Source organism: Petaurus breviceps, unplaced genomic scaffold (assembly GCF_028583685.1).
Source record: "Petaurus breviceps papuanus isolate PSGF00001 unplaced genomic scaffold, PetGlider_PUasm1.0 189, whole genome shotgun sequence".
Lineage (NCBI taxonomy): Eukaryota > Metazoa > Chordata > Mammalia > Diprotodontia > Petauridae > Petaurus > Petaurus breviceps.
In genome coordinates this window covers 51877878-51897046 of record NW_027185809.1, presented here as the reverse complement: position 1 = coordinate 51897046, position 19169 = coordinate 51877878, and the positions used below count along the sequence as shown (strand labels likewise).

General features: G+C 36.1%; 1 protein-coding gene across 4 annotated transcripts in view; it reads left to right on the top strand.

Annotated features, from left to right (window-relative positions):
• EML5 (EMAP like 5) overlaps nucleotides 1-19169 on the top strand; it is a 190976-nt gene that overhangs the window by 109337 nt on the left and 62470 nt on the right. For all 4 annotated transcript variants that reach the window (XM_069092388.1, XM_069092391.1, XM_069092390.1 and 1 more), the window contains 3 exons: nucleotides 2523-2634; nucleotides 10601-10728; nucleotides 13715-13856. In XM_069092388.1, coding sequence (XP_068948489.1) covers nucleotides 2523-2634; nucleotides 10601-10728; nucleotides 13715-13856 — 382 coding nt within the window. The remainder of the gene's footprint in view (nucleotides 1-2522; nucleotides 2635-10600; nucleotides 10729-13714; nucleotides 13857-19169) is intronic.

Sequence of the window (19169 nt, the reverse complement as noted above, 5' to 3'; positions counted from 1 at the left end):
TGATTTGACCAGACAAGACTCTGGGCAGCCATTGAGCCCCCTGGCTTTGAAAACCCAGATGTTGGTGATTCCCTCTCTGATAACTGTGACTAGGTATGGATGTAATGGTCAGACAGCTGGAAGCCTGTCTGCTTGATCTGTTTCTCTGTCTTCTTGTAACTTTTGCTTGTAACTTGTTTGTATTCTCTGAAGTTTGTGGTGCCGACCTTTTTCCCCTGAACTAGGTAAATGACATATGTTTGATTAAAGCAAGATTGTTAACCCATTTTGAGATGCTTTCCTTTAGAAAAGCAGATCTAAGAACCTGTGTTGGCAGCTACCCTGGGGATGCTAGGGTGCTTGCTGCTACATAGAAAACTCTGGAAAGACTTACATGAACTAATGGAGAATGAAGTGAGCAGAACCAAGCAAATATTATACACAGTTACAGCAATATTGTGTGATTAGTGCAATTATCAACTGAATGACTTTGCTATTCTCAGCAATACAATGATCCTCCTAAGGACTCACAATGAAAAATACTATCCACTTCTGGAGAAAGAATTGATGGAGACTGTGTGCAGGTTGAAGGATACTATTTTTCACTTTTTTATGGGTTTTTTTTTTTGGCCTGTTTTCTTTTGCAACATGGCTAATATGGAAATATGTTTTGCATGATTGCACATGTATAACTTATATCAATTGTCCACTATCTCAGGGAGAGATGAAGAGTAGGGAGAGAATTCAGAACTCAAATTTTATTTATTTATTTTTTGCTTTTTGGAGGGGGGAGGGCAGGGCAATTGGGGTTGTGACTTGCCCAAGGTCACACGGCTAGTAAGTGTTAAGTGTCTGAAGCCAGATTTGAACTCATATCCTTCTGACTTCAGGGCCGGTCCTCTATTTACTGTGCTGCATACCCACCCCAAGAACTCAAAATTTTTAAAAAAGAATTTTTTTACTTGCATCTCTTCTAATTTTAGTCACATTAGTTTTGTTCGCACAAAAACTTTTTAATTGTATGTAATCAGAATCATTCATTTTACCTCCTGTCATTTTCCCCATTTCTTGTTTGATCATAAATCTCTTCCTTACTCTTCTAATTTGTTTAGCATGTCACCCTTTATGTCTAATTCATTTGGAGCTTGTCTTGATATGTGGTCTGAGATGTTTGTCTATCATCACTTAGGCTACTATGCTCATTTGTTTCTGTATATTGTTCCCAATCTGTTCCACTGAAAACCAATTTTTCATGTAGTGCCATTTTGTTTTGATGATCACTGCTTTGCAATACAGATTGATTCTGGTACTGCTCAGTCTCCTTTTATCCCTTGAGGTTCTAGACAATTTACTCTTCTAAATGAATTTTTTTGTTTTTGTTTGTTTGTTTGTTTTTAGTTCTAAGTAATGAAGTAAGTCTTTGGTAGTTTGATTTTTATGACACTGAATAAGTAAATTAATTTGGTGGTATTGTTTTGTTGTATTGGCTCGCCCTGAGTAATCAATATTTCTTCAGTTATTTGGACTTTGCTTTATTTGTGTAAAGAATATTTTGTCAATTTTTATGTTTTTCCTGTTTGTGTCTTGGGAAGAAGACTCGCAAGTAGTTATTTTAAATTTGATTCTTTCATCTTGCTTTCCTACTCAGAGGAAAATATGATGCTTGGACTTCTTGTATTGATTAAAGTCCACTTCCAGCCCTTGTTAGAATTTACTTTTCATAAGTCCCTCATAGCTAAAAGATCCCTGAGTCTCTCAGAAAGTTAAAATCTTTTGTAGAAGATGTTTATGAAAGATGAGAGGAAAATGGACCCCTAACCAGTTTAATTTAGGTAATTATCTCTTATAACTTATTCTTATGCCTCATCATATGTGGAGTTTTTGAAGGCTGTGTCTGTGAAACAAAACTTCTTGTTGATTCTACCAAGCTTCAAGTAAAAGTTTTGGTAATAGATTGCATATTTGCCATGTTAGAAAGTAAGCTAAGATCAAAGAGGTTTGTCACTTGGTCAATCACAGCAGCTAATAGAGACTGTCTCCTAAGTTACTGAAGGCATATTATTATTCTATGTTGGTGGAGGTAGGGAGAGAAAATAGTGGCTCTTTGAAGTGCATGCTCTATGTCATTTATCTCTTATTCAGTATTATAGAACCCTGCTACTGCTGGATTGGTAGACTGCTTTCTGTTTGACACATACCTTGCAGTAGCATCTCTTAGTCACAATGGCGTGTTGGCTTTATAACCATATATGGCATTTTTATTTCTACAGTGTTACTTACATGGTTTTCCCATTAAAATAGAATTGTTTTTAACATATTTATGCATTTCTAAGATCCATAAACCGGTTATAAAACTAATTTGTTCAATGAAATTAAGCACATGTGCAGGATACTGTGTGCTAGGTTACAGGGTTAATAAGATGAATAAGACCAATTCTTACTCTCAGGGAGAATACAATCTAATAAAGAAGATAAGAATTATACATAGGTATCTACACCTGCTTTCAAAACTCATGCATCTTAATACATTTTGATTTTTACAGGGCTTTGTAACTGGAGGAAAGGATGGAGTAGTGGCTCTCTGGGATGATTCCTTTGAAAGGTGCCTCAAAACCTATGCCATCAAAAGAGCTTCTTTAGCTCCAGGATCTAAAGGTGATCTAAATTTAGTGTACTTAATAGATATTAATGACTTATCTGTATATTAAAGCAAATGTCCATTAAAGTGAGTACAGTATGCTTTTTGGCTACAGATGTTTTTCTCATTTGTATTTTTTGTCTTTAAAAGAGGTAGAGTATGGAGGTTCATGGTGGTCTTATGTTAAAATGTTCCAAATAGTTATTTTAAGAATGACATGTATTAATTCATTGTTTTAATTTAGCACATCACTTCAGAAGTTAATTTTATTTTTTGTCTGTCTTTTTAAGGGGTAGTAGTCACTTGAACACATCCATCACATAGTAGCTTTCTTGCCTGCTTGGTATCTCTGTATGACTCTAGTCTTCCACAAAATATAGATAAAAGGAACAAACCTTAAATATAGAACCACAGAATTTCAGTTTTAAAGACCTAAAATGAAGTGAAACCAAGAACATATTTTAAAAATTCATTCTACTTTTGTACAACTAATTGTTGGGAAGATTTTTAAGGCATCAAACCTAAATTTGCCTTTTTACAGCTTCTACCTATTGCTCCCAGTTTTTCTATTTGAGGCCAAACAGACTGAGTCTAATCCATCCTCCCAGAGACCACTTTTCAGATGTGAAGACATATGTCATATTCCCTCTTTCATTTTCTTTTATTCAGACTGCATACCTGCATTTCTTTCCAGAACCTCATATGGCTTAGACTCTTTATTCTAGTTGCCCTGTTCTCTAGCTTATCATTGCCATTCCTAAATTGTCAACTGCAATAATGAATATATTATTCCACATATCATTTGACCAGGGCAGAATACAGAGAGATTTTTACCTTTTTGATTCTGACAGTTATGACTTTCTTAACGAAAATTAATATTGCATTAGTTTTTTAAGTTGCCATATCATTCTATTGACTCATATTGTATTTGCAGGTTCACTAACCCCTACCTACCATGCACACATATCTTCTTCAAACTACTTTTTAACAGACTTTTTTTTTTTAAAGCAATTGGGGTTAAGTAACTTGCTCAAGGTTACATGGCCAGTTATTTCTGGGTGTGGTGCTAAGTGTCTGAGCCTGGATTCGATCCCATATTGTACTATTAAAGACCACTTTCTCCAGTCAGCCATTTCTGGTCAGCTAATTCTTTTATTATTTAGCCCACATCTCTCCCTCTTATCTACAAGAATAGCTTAACTATAAATGCCATCCTAAAATCTGTGTGAACGATACCTTCAGTATTCCTCTTATTTACCAGTTTAGTAACGTGAAAAAGGAAATAAGGTACTTTGGTATGACTTATTGCTGAAACCATCTGATTATCACTTCCTTTTCTCTCTGTTCAATAACCATTTTGCCAGGAATCTAAGTTAAGCTCACTGGCCTATTGTTTATAGATGTTCCTTTTTAGAAAATCAGGATGATGCTTGTTCCTTCCCAGTACTTCATTACCCCTGCTTTTCTACATAGTCTTTTAAATATCACTCACAATCATTTAGCGATCACATGTTCTGCTATTTTCAGTACCAGTTAGATGACTTGAATTCATCTCTTTTACTATTTAATTTTTATTTGCTATCTATCCTATGTTACCCATTTTTGTTCAGCTGAAAAGATATTCCCTTTGCAGAAGGGGGAAAAAAAAGAAGCAAAATAAGAATTGAACATCTTTGTCTTTTTTTGTTTCTGTACATTGTATTTTATTTTTATTTTTCCCCAATTACATGTAAAAACAATTTTAGCATTCATTTTTAAAACTTTGAATTACAAGTTCTCTTCCTTTCTCCCTTCCTACAGCCCCCTCGTTGAGAAGACAAGCAGTTAGAGAACATCTTTGTCTTACCTCTTTTCTCAGTCATCTTTATCTTATCCTATCAATCAAGTATTCAATAAATTCCTACTGTGTTCCAGGCTCTGAAAAGGCAAAGACAAAAATGAAAATAAAAATGTTACCTTGCAGGGAACTACTTTGCAGCTAGGGGCACAGGAAAGGCCAAATACAGAAGGTAGTACTTGAGCTGAGTCTTGAAAGAAACCAGGTATTCCAAGAGGTGGAAATAAAGAGAGAGAACATTCCAGGAATGGGGGCAGCAGATACAAATTCAAAAATGAGAGATGGAGCATCATAAATGAAGAGTGTACTGAAGGGAGTAATGTTTGAGAAGGTAGAAATATAGTATAGAGCCAGATTGTGGAGAACTTTCAAGTCCAAATGGAGAAGTTTATATTTGATCTTAGAGACAATAGGGCGTCATTAGAGTTTACTGAATATGTGTGTATTAGGGGGAGATGGGTGTTACATGTTCAGACCTGTGCTTTAGAAAAAATCATTTTGGCAGATGGTTTGGAACGGCAAGAGACTTGAAGCAGGGAGGCCAGTTAAGAGTTTCTTAACAGTTGTTCACATGAGAGGTGATCAGCATCTGAAGTAAGGTGGTGACTGTGTTAATGGAGAGAATAGTGTCTATATGAGATGTTGTGAGATAAAAATGGTATGATTTGATATGTGCGGTGAATGAAATTGAATGACTTGAGGACATATTGAGTTTGAGAAGTCTGTAGGACATTGTCATTTTGAAATGTTTAGTAGACAGCTAGTGATGGAGGATTGAACTTCAGGAGAGAGATTTAGGGACTGTATGTAGAGATCGGGGAGTTATTTTTTTTTGTTTATTTTTAGTTTTCAACTTTCATTTCCACAAGATTTTGAGTTACAAATTTTCTCCCCGTCTTTCCCCTACCCCCCACCCCAAAATAGCGAGCCTACTGAATACCCCTTCCCCCAATTTGATTTCTCTTATATCCTCCCCCATCCTCCCTTTAACTTTCTAGTAGGACAAGATAGATTCCTATACCCCAGTGCCTGTATATCTTATTTCCTAGTTGTGTATAAAAATTTTTTTAACATTTGTTTTTAAAACTTTGATTTCCAGATTCTTTCACTTCTCCCCTTTTCATCCACTCCCACTGGGAAGACAAGTAATGCAATATAGGTTGTACGTGTGTAGTTACGCAAAACGTTTCCATAGTAGATGTGTTATGAAAAACTAACTATATTTCCCTCCATCCTATCCCCACCCCCCACTTACTCTATTCTCTACTTTGACCCTGTCCCTTTTCAAAAGTGTATGCTTCCAACTTCCCTCCCCCCGAAGCTGCCCTCCCCTCCAACATCCCTTTCCCCCTACTCTCCTGTAGGAAGAGATACCCTCTTTAGTGTGTATGTCATTCCCTTCCTAAGCCAAATTCAATGAGAGTAGGGTTGTATTCCCTTTCGCCTTCCTGTTCTTCCCCTCCATTGTAAGTTTTCTCTTGCCTCTTTTATATGAGATAATTTACCCTATTCTATCTCTCTATATATCTTTCTCTCATTATATTCCTCTCTCTCCTCTTAATTTTATTTTTTAGATATCATCCCTTACTATTCAACTCATCCTGTGCACTCTATGTATACATGTACACATATATACACACACTCACATATGTATACACACACCCTCCTATATAAACATATATATGTATATGTGTGTACATATATATACATATACATTCCCATCAACAGTCATACTGAGAAAAGTCTCATGAGTTACAATTGTTGTTTTTCCATGTAGGAATGTAAATAGTTCAACTTTAATAAGTTCCTTATGATTTCTTTTTCTCGTTTACCTTCTCATGCTTCTCTTGTTTCTTGTGTTTGAAAGTCAAATTTTCTGTTCAGCTCTGGTTTTGTCATCAGTAATGCTTGAAAGTCCTCTATTTCCTTGAATGACCATATTTTCCCCTAAAGCATTATACTCAGTTTTGCTGGGTAGGTGATTCTTGGTTTTAATCCCAGCACCTTTGACCTCCCAAATATCATATCCCAAGCCCTTTGATCCCTTAATGTAGAAGCTGCTAGATCTTGTGTTATACTGATTGTGTTTCCACAATACTTAAATTTTTCCTTCCTGGCTGCTTGTAATATTTTATCCTTGACCTGGGAACTCTGGAATTTGGCTATGACATTCTAGGATTTCCTTTTTGGGATCTTTTTCAAGAGGTGATTGGTGAATTCTTTTAATTTATGTTTTGCCCTCAGGTTCTAGAATAGCAAGGCAATTTTCTTTGAGAATTTCTTGAAGGATGATTTGTAAGTTCTTTTTTTTGATCATGGCTTTCAGGTAGTCCAATAATTTTAAAATTATCTCTCCTGGATCTATTTTCCAGGTCAGTGGTTTTTCCAACGAGATATTTCATGTTGCCTCCTATTTTTTTTATTTGTTTGGATCTGTTTTATAGTGTCTTGATTTCTCATAAAGTCATTAGCTTCCGTTTGCTCCAGTCTAATTTTGAAGGAATTATTCTCTTCTGTGAGTTTTTGAAATTCGTTTTCTATCTGGACTATTTGGCTTCTTAAGGCATTCTTCTCCACATTTGTGTCATTAGAATTTAATTCTTCAGATTTTATATCCCTCTTGAGCTAACCTTCCCCTGTAGAATTTTAGCCCATGATAGGTACACTTTGAAATCTGCTTTCCCACATCTTTGTTGCATTTTAGACTGCTCAGCTTTCCTTTTCTACTCTGTTAGTACCATTATTTATACCCCATCAAGCAGTTGTTCTTTTTTTAGTAAGAATCAGACACAGAATGGAATATTCCCCATGTTCTTTCCACTAGTTTTTGAAGGATTAAATTTTATGTTTAAGGCAGGTTAACAAGTTATCTCTGTTCTGCTTTTGACAGAGAGTCAGCTGCAGAAGATATCTAAGTAATTTAAAAAATACATCAGTATTATTTCACACCTCTGTAATCAGGTTTGTCATTTCTCAAATTGCTCATCTACTTTCTCGTTATGTTCGGGTCGTCTGACAAATTCTTTCCACTGATCTTCACACGGATGTTTTCCACCGTGCTTTGGTCTTCTGATTTAAAAAAAAATTCTCCAAATGTGTGTACTTTCTTAATGGAATTCAGTGCCCCTCCACCCCTTTACCTATTTCTTCTTTTTGAACAAGGTATATCCATGCAGAGCCATACTGAACTTATTCTTCCCTAAAACTACAAAGTTTTTTTTTATATTAACTTGTTCCCAGTATTGGACTGGGCCACTGATTATAAGTGTGGGATGACGGAGAATTGAAGTTGACCTTCAAGTTTTAGTAATTAGGAAGGTCATAGTGTTGACAGGAAATAGGGAATTTAGTGAGAAGAGCAAAGGAATGACATGGAATATGATTATTCAGTTTTTAAACATGTTGGATTTGAGGTGCAAATGGGATATCCAGATGGTAATATACAGAAAAAATGGAAATATAGAAGTGGAATTCTGGAGAGAAATCAGGGCTAAAAAATTTAGATGTGGGAGCTTTCTTCATGGGACAAAATCCTTGGGAATAGATGAGATGATAAAATCTCTTAAAGCTAGAAGGCATCCAAATGTCATCTGGTTCAGAGATGTCAAACTTACTGCCCAGAGAGCATCAGTAGGCACCCCCAAGCCAGACCTGAAGCATGAAGCCTTTTAACAACACCAAGTGATCATCTTCCATTTTTTCCAAGAAGAGTTTGGAGAGGGAAGAGAAGACCCAGGGCAGAGCCTTGAAATTTTTACTGGTTTATGGGTTGGGAGCAGAATGTGCAATGAGGTAAGGAGGGAGAGAAAAAATTATCAGAGAGGTAGGAAGAGAAACTATTAGTGTTTAGTATGCCTGGAAATCCAAGTGAGGGGTCAAGAAAGCTAAGGACTAGAAGGGGCCTTTAGGTTTTGTGATAAAGGAGTCCTCAGTGATCTTGAAGAAAGCATTTTCAGTGTAGCAGTGGGCACAGATTCTAGATTGCAGGTAGTTTAGAAATCATAAGATCATAACTCTAGAGCTAGAAAGGATCTTACAGAGCCCATCTTTCCTAAGCCCCTTAATCACAGATGAGAGAACTGAGGCCCAGAGTAGTTGAATGACTTGCCTAAAGTCACAAAGCTAATTATTGACAGATAAGGGATAAATGGGTGGAGAAATAAAAAATGTTGACACTTTCCAAATGTTTGACAATGAAGGGAAGGAAAAAGAATAATTTGCCCAAGAGAAAGTGTTTTTGTTTAAACATAGGAAAGACTTGAGCATATTTTCTAGCTATGAGCAAAGAGCAAACTCATGAAGAAATTGAAAAGACAAGAGGTGATTGAAGAAGCAAGTTCTGGGAGGAGATAGAAGAGGATAGCGTCAGCGATGTAGGTGACAGGAATAGGTGAGGAGGAAGTCAGCCCATCTTATGAGTCGAGAGTGGCAAAAGATATTAGCTTAGGTTTTAGAGCTGAAAGGGGCTTTAGAGGTCATCTGGATCAGCCATCTCATTTTATATATTAGTATACTAAAGACCAGAGAAGTTAGGTGTTGCCCAAGGTCACACAAGTAATAAGTGGCAGTGTAAGAATTTGGACTTACATCCTATGATTCCATATCCAGCATGTCTTCCAAAGTGCCATGCTGTTATCAGTAAAATAGGAAGCAAGGTTATCTGCTGAGAGAGAAGAAGAAATGGAGTGGGACTTTTGGTAGCTTAGGACAAAAGATACAGTAAATATGATAGTCAAAAGATTGATAAAAGAATCACTGTAAAGCAGTGAAGTCCTAGTTTAGAATCAATAGTACATTTCTGGTCAACACAGCTTGATGATTTTCTCTGTAATAGTTGTCTGCTTAAGGGTAAGAGTGAAGAATGGAAATTATGAGAATTATTTAGAGGAGGCGGATTAATCAGATAGGACTAGTAGAAGGTCAAAGGTTGTGTGGAAGGGATAAGGAATTAGAGATCGAAGACTAGTCCATAAATTCAGTAACTGACAATTGGGTTAAATCTGAATATGGAAAAATGTGAAACAAGAGCAGAGGTGACAGTATCTGCACTGAGAGTGAAGAATAGTTTTGAGATGAATGAAATAGAAGCAGTAGAATAACAAATGATTATGCCAAGAGAGGAAATTTCAGAGTTTGAGATCTTGGACCAGACGTAGCAAGAATGAGGAATAACAAGTGGTTAGTCTTTATGCTTCATTGGTAACCTCTACTCATGTAACATAAAGAAACCCGATGGAAAGTGCACAGCTCTTTGGATGAACCCTGGGGTGGGAATAGGGTAGGATTTACAGAAGGACATGAACAGTAGTCGCACAAGGTTGAAAGTTTTGGATCATTTGCAGTCTGCTCCATTGGAAGGAGTACTCACATGACTGATGAATTTCGGATCCCAAACAGATCTTGAATTGTGGAACAGTTTTGAGTGATTGTGAGGTCTTCTATTTGACCACGTTGGTGGCTAGCCTAAATAGACTAGATATGGAACCAGTAGGAGTTGTGAAATCAAGGAACTCTTGACAACAGAGTAATATTTGATGAAAAAACATAACTACTGAATCAGTCTGGGTCATTAAGATAGGTAAAGACTGACTTACAGTACAGTAGTTGAAAGCCAAGAATTATAAGAGAGTACAGTAATTGAAAGATATGAGCTTCAGAGGAGAGGTTGTTGAGTAATAGTATTAGAGCAACTAGCTGGCCATGGCAGTGGGTAAAGCAGGTAAAGGCAGACTTCTTTCCTTCTTCCTCGTGAGTTCAGGATGGAATGATAGTACTGGCTAGTGCAGTAGCAGGGATAGGTAGAGAAGGATGAGACCCAGTATTGGGGTAGAATTGGGGAGTGTGGAGATGAGCGAAGCTACTCTTCTGAAACTGGCAGAGAATGTCTTATGCCACATTATTATAATTTTTCTTTCTGTATAAGTAAAGGTAAAAAAGATACATTTTAATTAAGATATTAGAGCTTCATTCTTAGATTAATTTTATTGAGTTGAAGAGAAAGGAAATATAGCCAGTTTGTTGGAACTTTTTAAATGGAGGAGAAAACTATCTCATCATCTGAGATTGTCGTGGTCAAATACCATAAATGGATGTATTTTTTTAATAAAGTAACATATTACTTAGAATTCTTTCATTTTACATTTCAGGTCTTCTTTTAGAAGACAACCCCTCTATACGTGCCATATCATTAGGACACGGTCATATCTTAGTAGGCACAAAGAATGGAGAAATACTGGAGGTGGATAAAAGTGGGCCAATTACTCTGCTGGTTCAGGTAATTTTAAATTTTAATATACTTTTTCATGTTATTCCTTTGAATGATAATTTGATTTTTTTAGAGGCTCTGCTATGTAGGATGCTGAGAAAATGGCCCAGGAAATGAAAATTGCCATTACTGAAAGATGACCACTCAAGTAACCTGAGAAATACTTACTTGTCTATACTGATGTATAAAGATTATACAATAACCAAATGAATTGATATGAATGCTATATTTTGCAAAATTAACCAGCTGCTGATAATTTTATTGAAGTATTTCTTATCACCTGAGAAGAAAGAAATTTGGTTAAAAAAAGAAATTCAGTTTATATTCATATTTCATGTGTTTTATCTGGTTTATCCATATTTTTGAACCTGACTATATTTTCTGGAACTCTTAACTGATTACATGAAACTCATAACCTTAACCTTTTATTTCACTATTTATAAAAATAGATTGCTAAAACCCTATTAATGTAAACTTAAAATACTGCTCAAACTTAAAATTAAGGAATGTAAGTTTTCAAGTTATATTTGATATAATAAAATGTGGAAAAAGAGTAAATGAAGTAAAATCTTACTACTCATTTTTTTATACAAGCCTTCTGTATACCATAGAACTTTGGTGTCCCTTTTTTCCCCTCTTTAAAATGTAATCATGTTTCTTAACACAAACTTAGTCTATTTTCTTCCTTAATTTTTATTATTGGTAATAATCGTGATAGCTTACATACATATAGTGATTTGAGATAAAAAATCACCTACATGATTGTACTTGATCCTTATAGTAATCCTGTGAAGTGCATATTACAGATATTAGCATCTTCATGTTAATGATGGAGACCCTTTGGCCTACAGAAGTAAAAATGACTTATCTAAGATCATGCAAGTTTATCTTGGAATTGAAACTTGAACCCAGGTCCTCTTATACCCAGTTGAGTATTATTTCCACTATACCATTTTGTTCCCTTGCATATGGGAACTTTACTTATTTTCTGACTAATTTAGTTTTTTTTTAAGCAATTGGGGTTAAGTAACTTGCTCAAGGTTACACGACCAGTTATTTCTGGGTGTGGTGCTAAGTATCTGAGCCCACATTCGATCCCCAGGTCATCCTGACACTGGGGCCCAAATTCTTACTCACTGAGCCACCTGGACGTCCCTAAGCAATTGGGGTTAAGTAACTTGCTCAAGGTTACATGGTCAGGTGTTTCTGGGTGGGTGCTAAGTGTCTGTGCCCGGATTAAATCCCCAGGTCATCATGACCCTGGGGCCGGTGCTCTTACTCACTGTGTTACCTGGCCACCCCTAATTTAGTTATTTTAATGATACTCATGTCCTGTCATATGAGGGAGTTTTTTAAGTTATACAATATTACATGTTTAGAGACTTAAGTCATTATGTGTATGATTGGCATTATTGTATTTCAAAGTAAAGATAATATATAGTCCCTGTATTCAAAACTTGTGACCTAATAGAAATATGAGTTAATAATGACTGATATAATAACATGAGCATGTTACACAGAAGAGTAAAAATAAAAGCAATTAGCATTTGTATAGCACTTTAAAGTTTGCAAAACTCTTTACACATTTTATCTCACTTGATCTTCACAACAATCCTATAAAGTAGGACCTATTATCACCTATATTTTGTAGATGAGGCTAAGAAAGGTTATGTGATTTACTCAGGATCACATGGAAAATATAGGAGTCTTTTAAGAGGGTACACTAGATCTTAACTGTGTATTACAAGTAAGGGTATTACTTCTAATAATGTACTTAACCTTGTAATATGCATTTGAGTACTAAAGTATTACAAAATGTCTGGTGAAGGACTACATATTTTAAAATGCCCAGATTTTTGCAGACACAGAGCGCTGTATTAGCCAAATTAAGAGATGGGGGGGGGGGGGCGGCCAGGTGGCGCAGTGAGTAAGAGCACCAGCCCCAGAGTCAGGATGACCTGGGATCAAATCTGGGCTCAGATACTTAGCACCACACCCAGAAATAACTGGCCGTGTAACCTTGAGCAAGTTACTTAACCCCGATTGCTTTAAAAAAAAAATTAAGAGATGGACATCTCCAGATTGACCAGCAAGTGAAGAATTATTTTATTTGTTGCAATTTCATGAAGATTAACTATAAAGAAGGGTTTACAGTCTATGGTGGTGGTGAAAGTATTTAATCATATATAATCCCATATATTTTGAAGTCTCAAAGCATTACAGTTTAAAACTTTAAATGTCAGATTACACTTGCATGCTGTTCTTTTTATTTGGAACTAGAAAAACTTAAAGAATGTATATCCCCATCCTTATAAAATTAACATTTTTCTAAAATGCATTATGCTGTGCCTTTTAAAAAAAAAAGGATAGAAAAAAACTTAAATGTTAGCCAGAAAAATTTTAAGTCACATTAGGAAGAGTTTTCATTTTCCAACAATATTATAATTATCTGGTAACTTCAGGTATCACTAAGCTTCCCGGCATTATCTACAATGTGTGCACTTTGGGCAAGGGGCCAAAGCACTGCATATAGGAGGTTCATGCTATCAGAGATAACTAAGATATAACTAAGAGATAACTCTTTCCCAAAACTTTCATGGAAATACCTAAAAGATTCTATAAATGTGAGGTGAGACAAGATAGCTGAACTTTTGGGCAGCTATTCCAGAGCTTACTTCTTAAATCTAGTCATTAAATGTGTTTATGGAATGTAAACTAGTTTTAATGTGAATTTAAGTAATTTAGCCTAATAGAGAAGATATAGATAGATAGATGGATGGATGAATGATATAGAGATATATATACATACTGCAAAATAATTCTTGTTTTGATTATATTGTTTCCTTTAATTATTGGTGTAAGTAGGTAAAATAATTGTGAATTAGGTATAGTTTATTTTATGTATAGAGATATGTTTCCATTATATTATTATCATTAAATTTGTAGGCTAAATTACAATTTAAAAAATTAGAATTAATTTTTATGTTCTGTGTAGGGACACATGGAAGGAGACGTGTGGGGTTTAGCTACACATCCTCATTTACCTATCTGTGCAACTGTAAGTGATGATAAGACCTTAAGAATATGGGATCTGTCTCCTAGCCATTGTATGTTAGCTGTCCGGAAACTGAAGAAGGGTAAGAGATTTGCTCAGTTTTAATCACTGTCACAGTCTCAAAGTGGTAAAAGGCCTCAAAGATCATCTAGTTGAAACTATACCTGACTAAAAATCTCCCTTACCAACAACCAGCTTTTCCCTTAAGATCTCAGGTGACAGGGAATCCACTATTTCATAAGGCATCCCATTCCACTTTGTGTATATGTCTGTTGTTAGGAAGATTTTCCTTAGAACAAGCTAAAATCTGCCTGTCTATAACTTCTATTCATTTCTCCTAAATGCTTGCCCTTTGGGAGAAGTAGCATCCTCTGGACAGTTTCCATCAGTATCCTTTCTTTTTTTTTTTTTTAAGCAATTGGGGTTAAGTAACTTGCTCAAGGTTACACAGCCAGTTATTATTTCTGGGTGTGGTGCTGAGTATCTGAGCCCAGATTTGATCCAGGTCATCCCGACACTGGAGCCAATGCTCTTACTCGCTGAGCCATCTGGCCGCCCCTAAGCAATCGGGGTTAAGTAACTTGCTTAAGGTTACACGGCCAGGTGTTTCTGGGTGGGTGCTAAGTGTCTGAGCCCAGGATTCGATCTCCAGGTCTTCTCAACACTGGAGCCGGTGCTCTTACTCACTGTGCTACCTGGCCGCCCCATCAGTATCTGTTCTAAAACTGAACACAAATATCTTTTTTTTTTCTTTTTGGAGGGCAACTGGGGGTAAGTGACTTGCCCGAGATCACACGGCTAGTAAGTGTTAAGTGTCGGAGGCCAGATTTGAACTCAGGTCCTCCTGACTTCAGGGCCGGTGCTGAACACAAATATCTTGAAGAATATAGTGAGAGAGTTACTTCTAATCTTCTGAAAACTATGATTCTTTTAACATATTTAATAATAATTTAGTATGTTGTTGCTTTTACTTTGTTGCCTGCCATATGTTACTTCATATTGAGCTTACAGTTCACTAAAAACCCTGTATCCTTTTCAAATGAACTAGTTTTTAGCCATACCTCTTCCATCTTGTACTTTGTGACAGGTTTTTATTTTAAACTCACGTAAGACTTAACATTTATCTTGTCAAATTTTATCTCATTAGATTCAGCTTGGCGTTCTATCTTGTCAGCATCTTTTTGAATCCTGAACCTCTAATCCAGTGTTAAGTTATTTCTCCCAATTTTGTGTTATCTACTAATTTTATGAGCATGCCATCTTTTCACTTTATCAAAGGCATTGATAATGTTGTTAAACAACACAGGGTCAATGTAGACTGCTTTCTAGGCACTGTAATAAAAAGTTCCGTCCAAGTTCATACTTGGACTAACAAGTTCTACTTCTTAATAACTACTTTTGAGATCTGGTCATTCATCCATTTCCAAATCCAGCCATCTATGCTATCTTACCTGTAGTTTTGTTTTGTCCACAAGAATAGCATTAGAAACTTTGCCAGCTGCTTTACTGAAATCTAGTTACACTAAATATACAATTTTCCACAATCTACCCTTCTAGCAACTGTGAGAAAGAAAAGATAAGGAAAGTAAAAGAAAGGCAACTAGCTTGGTATGAGCTGTTCTCAGTGAAACTTTGCTTTCTATGTATAATCACCACTTCCTTTTGTATTGTTTACCAACCATCTCCTTATTAATATACTCTAGAATTTTGCTAGGAATCAGAGTCATAAAGTTTAGTAACCTGTAGCTTGTGGATCCTATTCATTTTCCTCTTTTGAATATCAAAATGTTTGCCCTTTTCAAATCTCGCATTATCCCACCCCCACTCCTATTCTTTGTGATCTTTTGAAGATCATTGACCAGGACTCAGTCGTCACATATGCCAGTTATTTCAATAACCTAAGATGTAGTATATCCTCATCTGGTAACCTGACCATACCAAAAGCATCTAGGTATTCTGTTACTATCTATTTTTCTTGAATTTCAATCCCATATTAGCAACTTTTATTGTCCTTTTCTATCCAAAGATCTTGAGAAAATAGAAGCAAAATGGATATCTACACACACTCAAACACAAACACACCTACACATAATAAATAGTATATACTATATTTTGTTCGTATTATTACATAAACACACATGCACACAAACACATGTATACATATTACAATATGTATATATAACATGTATACATATTACAATATGTATGCCTTACAAGGCAGCAAGGTAGTACAGTGATTAGCATGCAGGACCCAGAGTCAGGAAGACTTATTGTCCTGAGTTTAAATCTGCCCTCAGACACTAGCTAACTATGTGACCCAGGGCAAATCACTTAACTCTGTTTGCCTCAATTTCCTCATCTGTAAATGAACTGGAGAAGGAAATGGCAAAATACTCCAGTATCTTTGCCAAGAAAATCCCAAATGTGGTCACAGAGTCAGATGCAACTGAAAACGACTGAACAACAGCAATACATATTGTATATATGTGGTTTATACATACACACATGTATCTGCTAATATATTAACTTAATGGGTTATATGTAGAGTTACATGTTATAACCAAGCATTAACATTCTTCATCCACTTGTTTTTGTGATTGTTTGATTCTCATTGAGGAGGTCCTATCAATAAGACCAACTTTATGCTCAAACAGATGAGCAGTATGTTTACCTGTTTTATGCTTCACTTGATACTAAAAATCAGAGAATTGTTTAACAAAATTGTCTCTGTATTTATATTTAGCAAGAAATCTTAATGTGACCTTAGCATGTGTATAGGAGACACCTTGTTGGATGAAGGACATTAATAAGGCATCATTGTGCTCCACCAAATCAATTACTCCTGTGTATTCAAAACAAGGGGGGAAGAGAACAAAACAATGATAAATCAATGAGATGTTTGTTTTCTTTATTCCCTTTCTCAGTTGTTAACGTAAAGATGTAGTCTGACATAGAAATTGTCTGCAAAAGTCTACCTCGTCTCATTTTCATCAAGGATATGCATATATGTGCGTGAGAATTGTTGTAAAGATTTTACAACTGATAAAATAGATACTTTATTTAATAGCTATTTTTGTCATCCTGGTTATTGTTTGGGGCTTAACAGTGCCTATCATGAGCTTTTCTATTCGTTTGATATTTTTCTGTCATCATCTTGACATGCCTTTACAATTGAGTTTCCCTCAGGATGACTTTTCCCATGTACAGTATTCATTAGATCAGGGCCAGTCATTCTTCTGACCTTTAGTTTCTGGAGTGCTATTTCAATTTCCTCAGATAGAATATTGGGTATTGAGATATTAGAATCAAAACATGATGGTTCAAGGAATAGTTTGCTATTGTAATGCTGACCAATTGATTAAATTTCCCGACTTTGTTGTTCTTTAGTTTTTCAGAAATAAATGCACTCAGGATGATCTGACTTATTTGTAGCCTTCTGTAGGTTTGTTTTTCCTTTGTTACTTTCATCCATTCTTATCTATAATGTTTTGCAAAATGCTTTATATTCTAAACCATTATTTTCCTTGGTTAATATTTCCATGTTTCTTCACTTGGCAAAGAAATGAAATTACTAGATGTTGTCATTCTAGTGGCAGTTATTTTCTATCAATTACACTTATTTAAGAAATAACAATAATTATTTTTAAAAACTCAGTAAAAACTTATAAAGACTCAGTATCTTTACTTTTATGTATTTCTCAATTTTCAGTCAGTAGCACTTTTGCATAGGTTAGCCTATAAACCTTTACACAGTGTCTTCTTATGTTTATCTTTTGTTATTGGTTTTTAACTTTGTTCTAACCAGTCAATATTCTGACTACACAGAAACTGAGGCTTCTGAAATACTCCCCTACCAGTAACAAGCCTACAACTTCAGTTGACACAGTCCATTTCTTTTTCCCTTGTGTTCAGTACTTGTTATTCCTAACACCTTCCAGATCTCTTCTTTTTTTTTCTTTTTCTTTCTTTCTTTCTTTTTTTTTTTGCAGGGGGGGGGAGGCAGGGCAGTTGGGGTTAAGTGATTTGTCCAAGGTCATACAGCTAATAAGTGTTAAGTGTCTGAGACTGGATTTGAACTCAGGTCTTCCTGACTCCAGGGCTGGTGCTCTATTCAGTGCACCACTTAGCCGTTCCCCAATTCTCTTCTTTAAGAAAATATGAACAATATGCAGTCATGAGCCTCCTAAATAATCTGTAAAAAAAAAATAACAGGAACAAAGGCACTTAACATTAAAATCAAATGTCCTTAATTGTGTAACCATTTCCCCATGGTCCTGGATAAAGCTGATTGAGCAGATAAAGTTCCTTCTAATGGAACCTAGCCCTAGGACTATATCTCTCCTCAGCCCAAAGACCCTATTTACTCTGGTAATAACCCCAGTGGGGCTAACTATCTCTCTCTGGTACAAGAACAAGATGACCTCTGTAGAATTTTCCTTGTATGAACCAGACCATCTTGTACCAGTTACCATGTACTGATTCCCATAGCTACCATATACAATCCAGAGGTCATGCTATGGATGTCAACTCCTGAGGCAACCTTATGCAAACTGGATGGCTGTGCCAATAGTGAATGTTGCCTGTGCCCAAGGTATAGAAACTGTATGTCACCACCTAATTATCATCCTTAGCATACCATTTACTGAACTTTTTTTATATAAGCTTTAGCATCACCCCCATTCCCTAAAGAGCTCTGCTTGCTATATAGCATCACAATAAACTTGTTGCCATTTGACTGGAAGACAGCTTGAATCTGTGAATTCTTTCCAGACAACTCCTTCTAGAACCTCGGTATTTTGGGGTCCCTATACCCTAAAACCACATCATTGAATGGCACCCAACATGGGGCATGTCCGAGGTCTCAAGCCCTCTCCCAGTCAAGGTAAGCTTCCCCTTTTCCTTTCACCCTGTATTTGGGTCATCCCATGAGCACCTAGAAAGGCTTGTCAGGACTCTAGGCCAAGCCTTCTACAAGCTCTGGGTCAGACCTGCAACAGGTCCTTGGCAGAATTCTGTCTTGACCAGGGATACCTTGTTTTGGAAACTCATGTGGTCATTTCCCTCTGTGGGACACAAGAAGAGATGTGACTTCCAGGGCTTATTGGTTTCCCTTTCTCTCTAAGACATACAGGTAAAGAAAGAGACAAATTCTTCCCCCTATACTCAGGGATCTGCCTCTAGGTTATCTTTTACAGAACTGGAAACAGCTCATTCTCCAAGACCTGAAAAAGGAACATCTTGCCTGACCTCAAAATGATCTAGAGGACCAAGAAAAAAGTCTTACTTGTGCAAGGGATTTCTGTTCTTTGCCTAAAATTAGCCCATTTTGAATGGAGAAGGCAAGAAGAGAACAAAAGTCGTTTTCTCCCCTGTATGAATCTGAATTCTCTGGTTC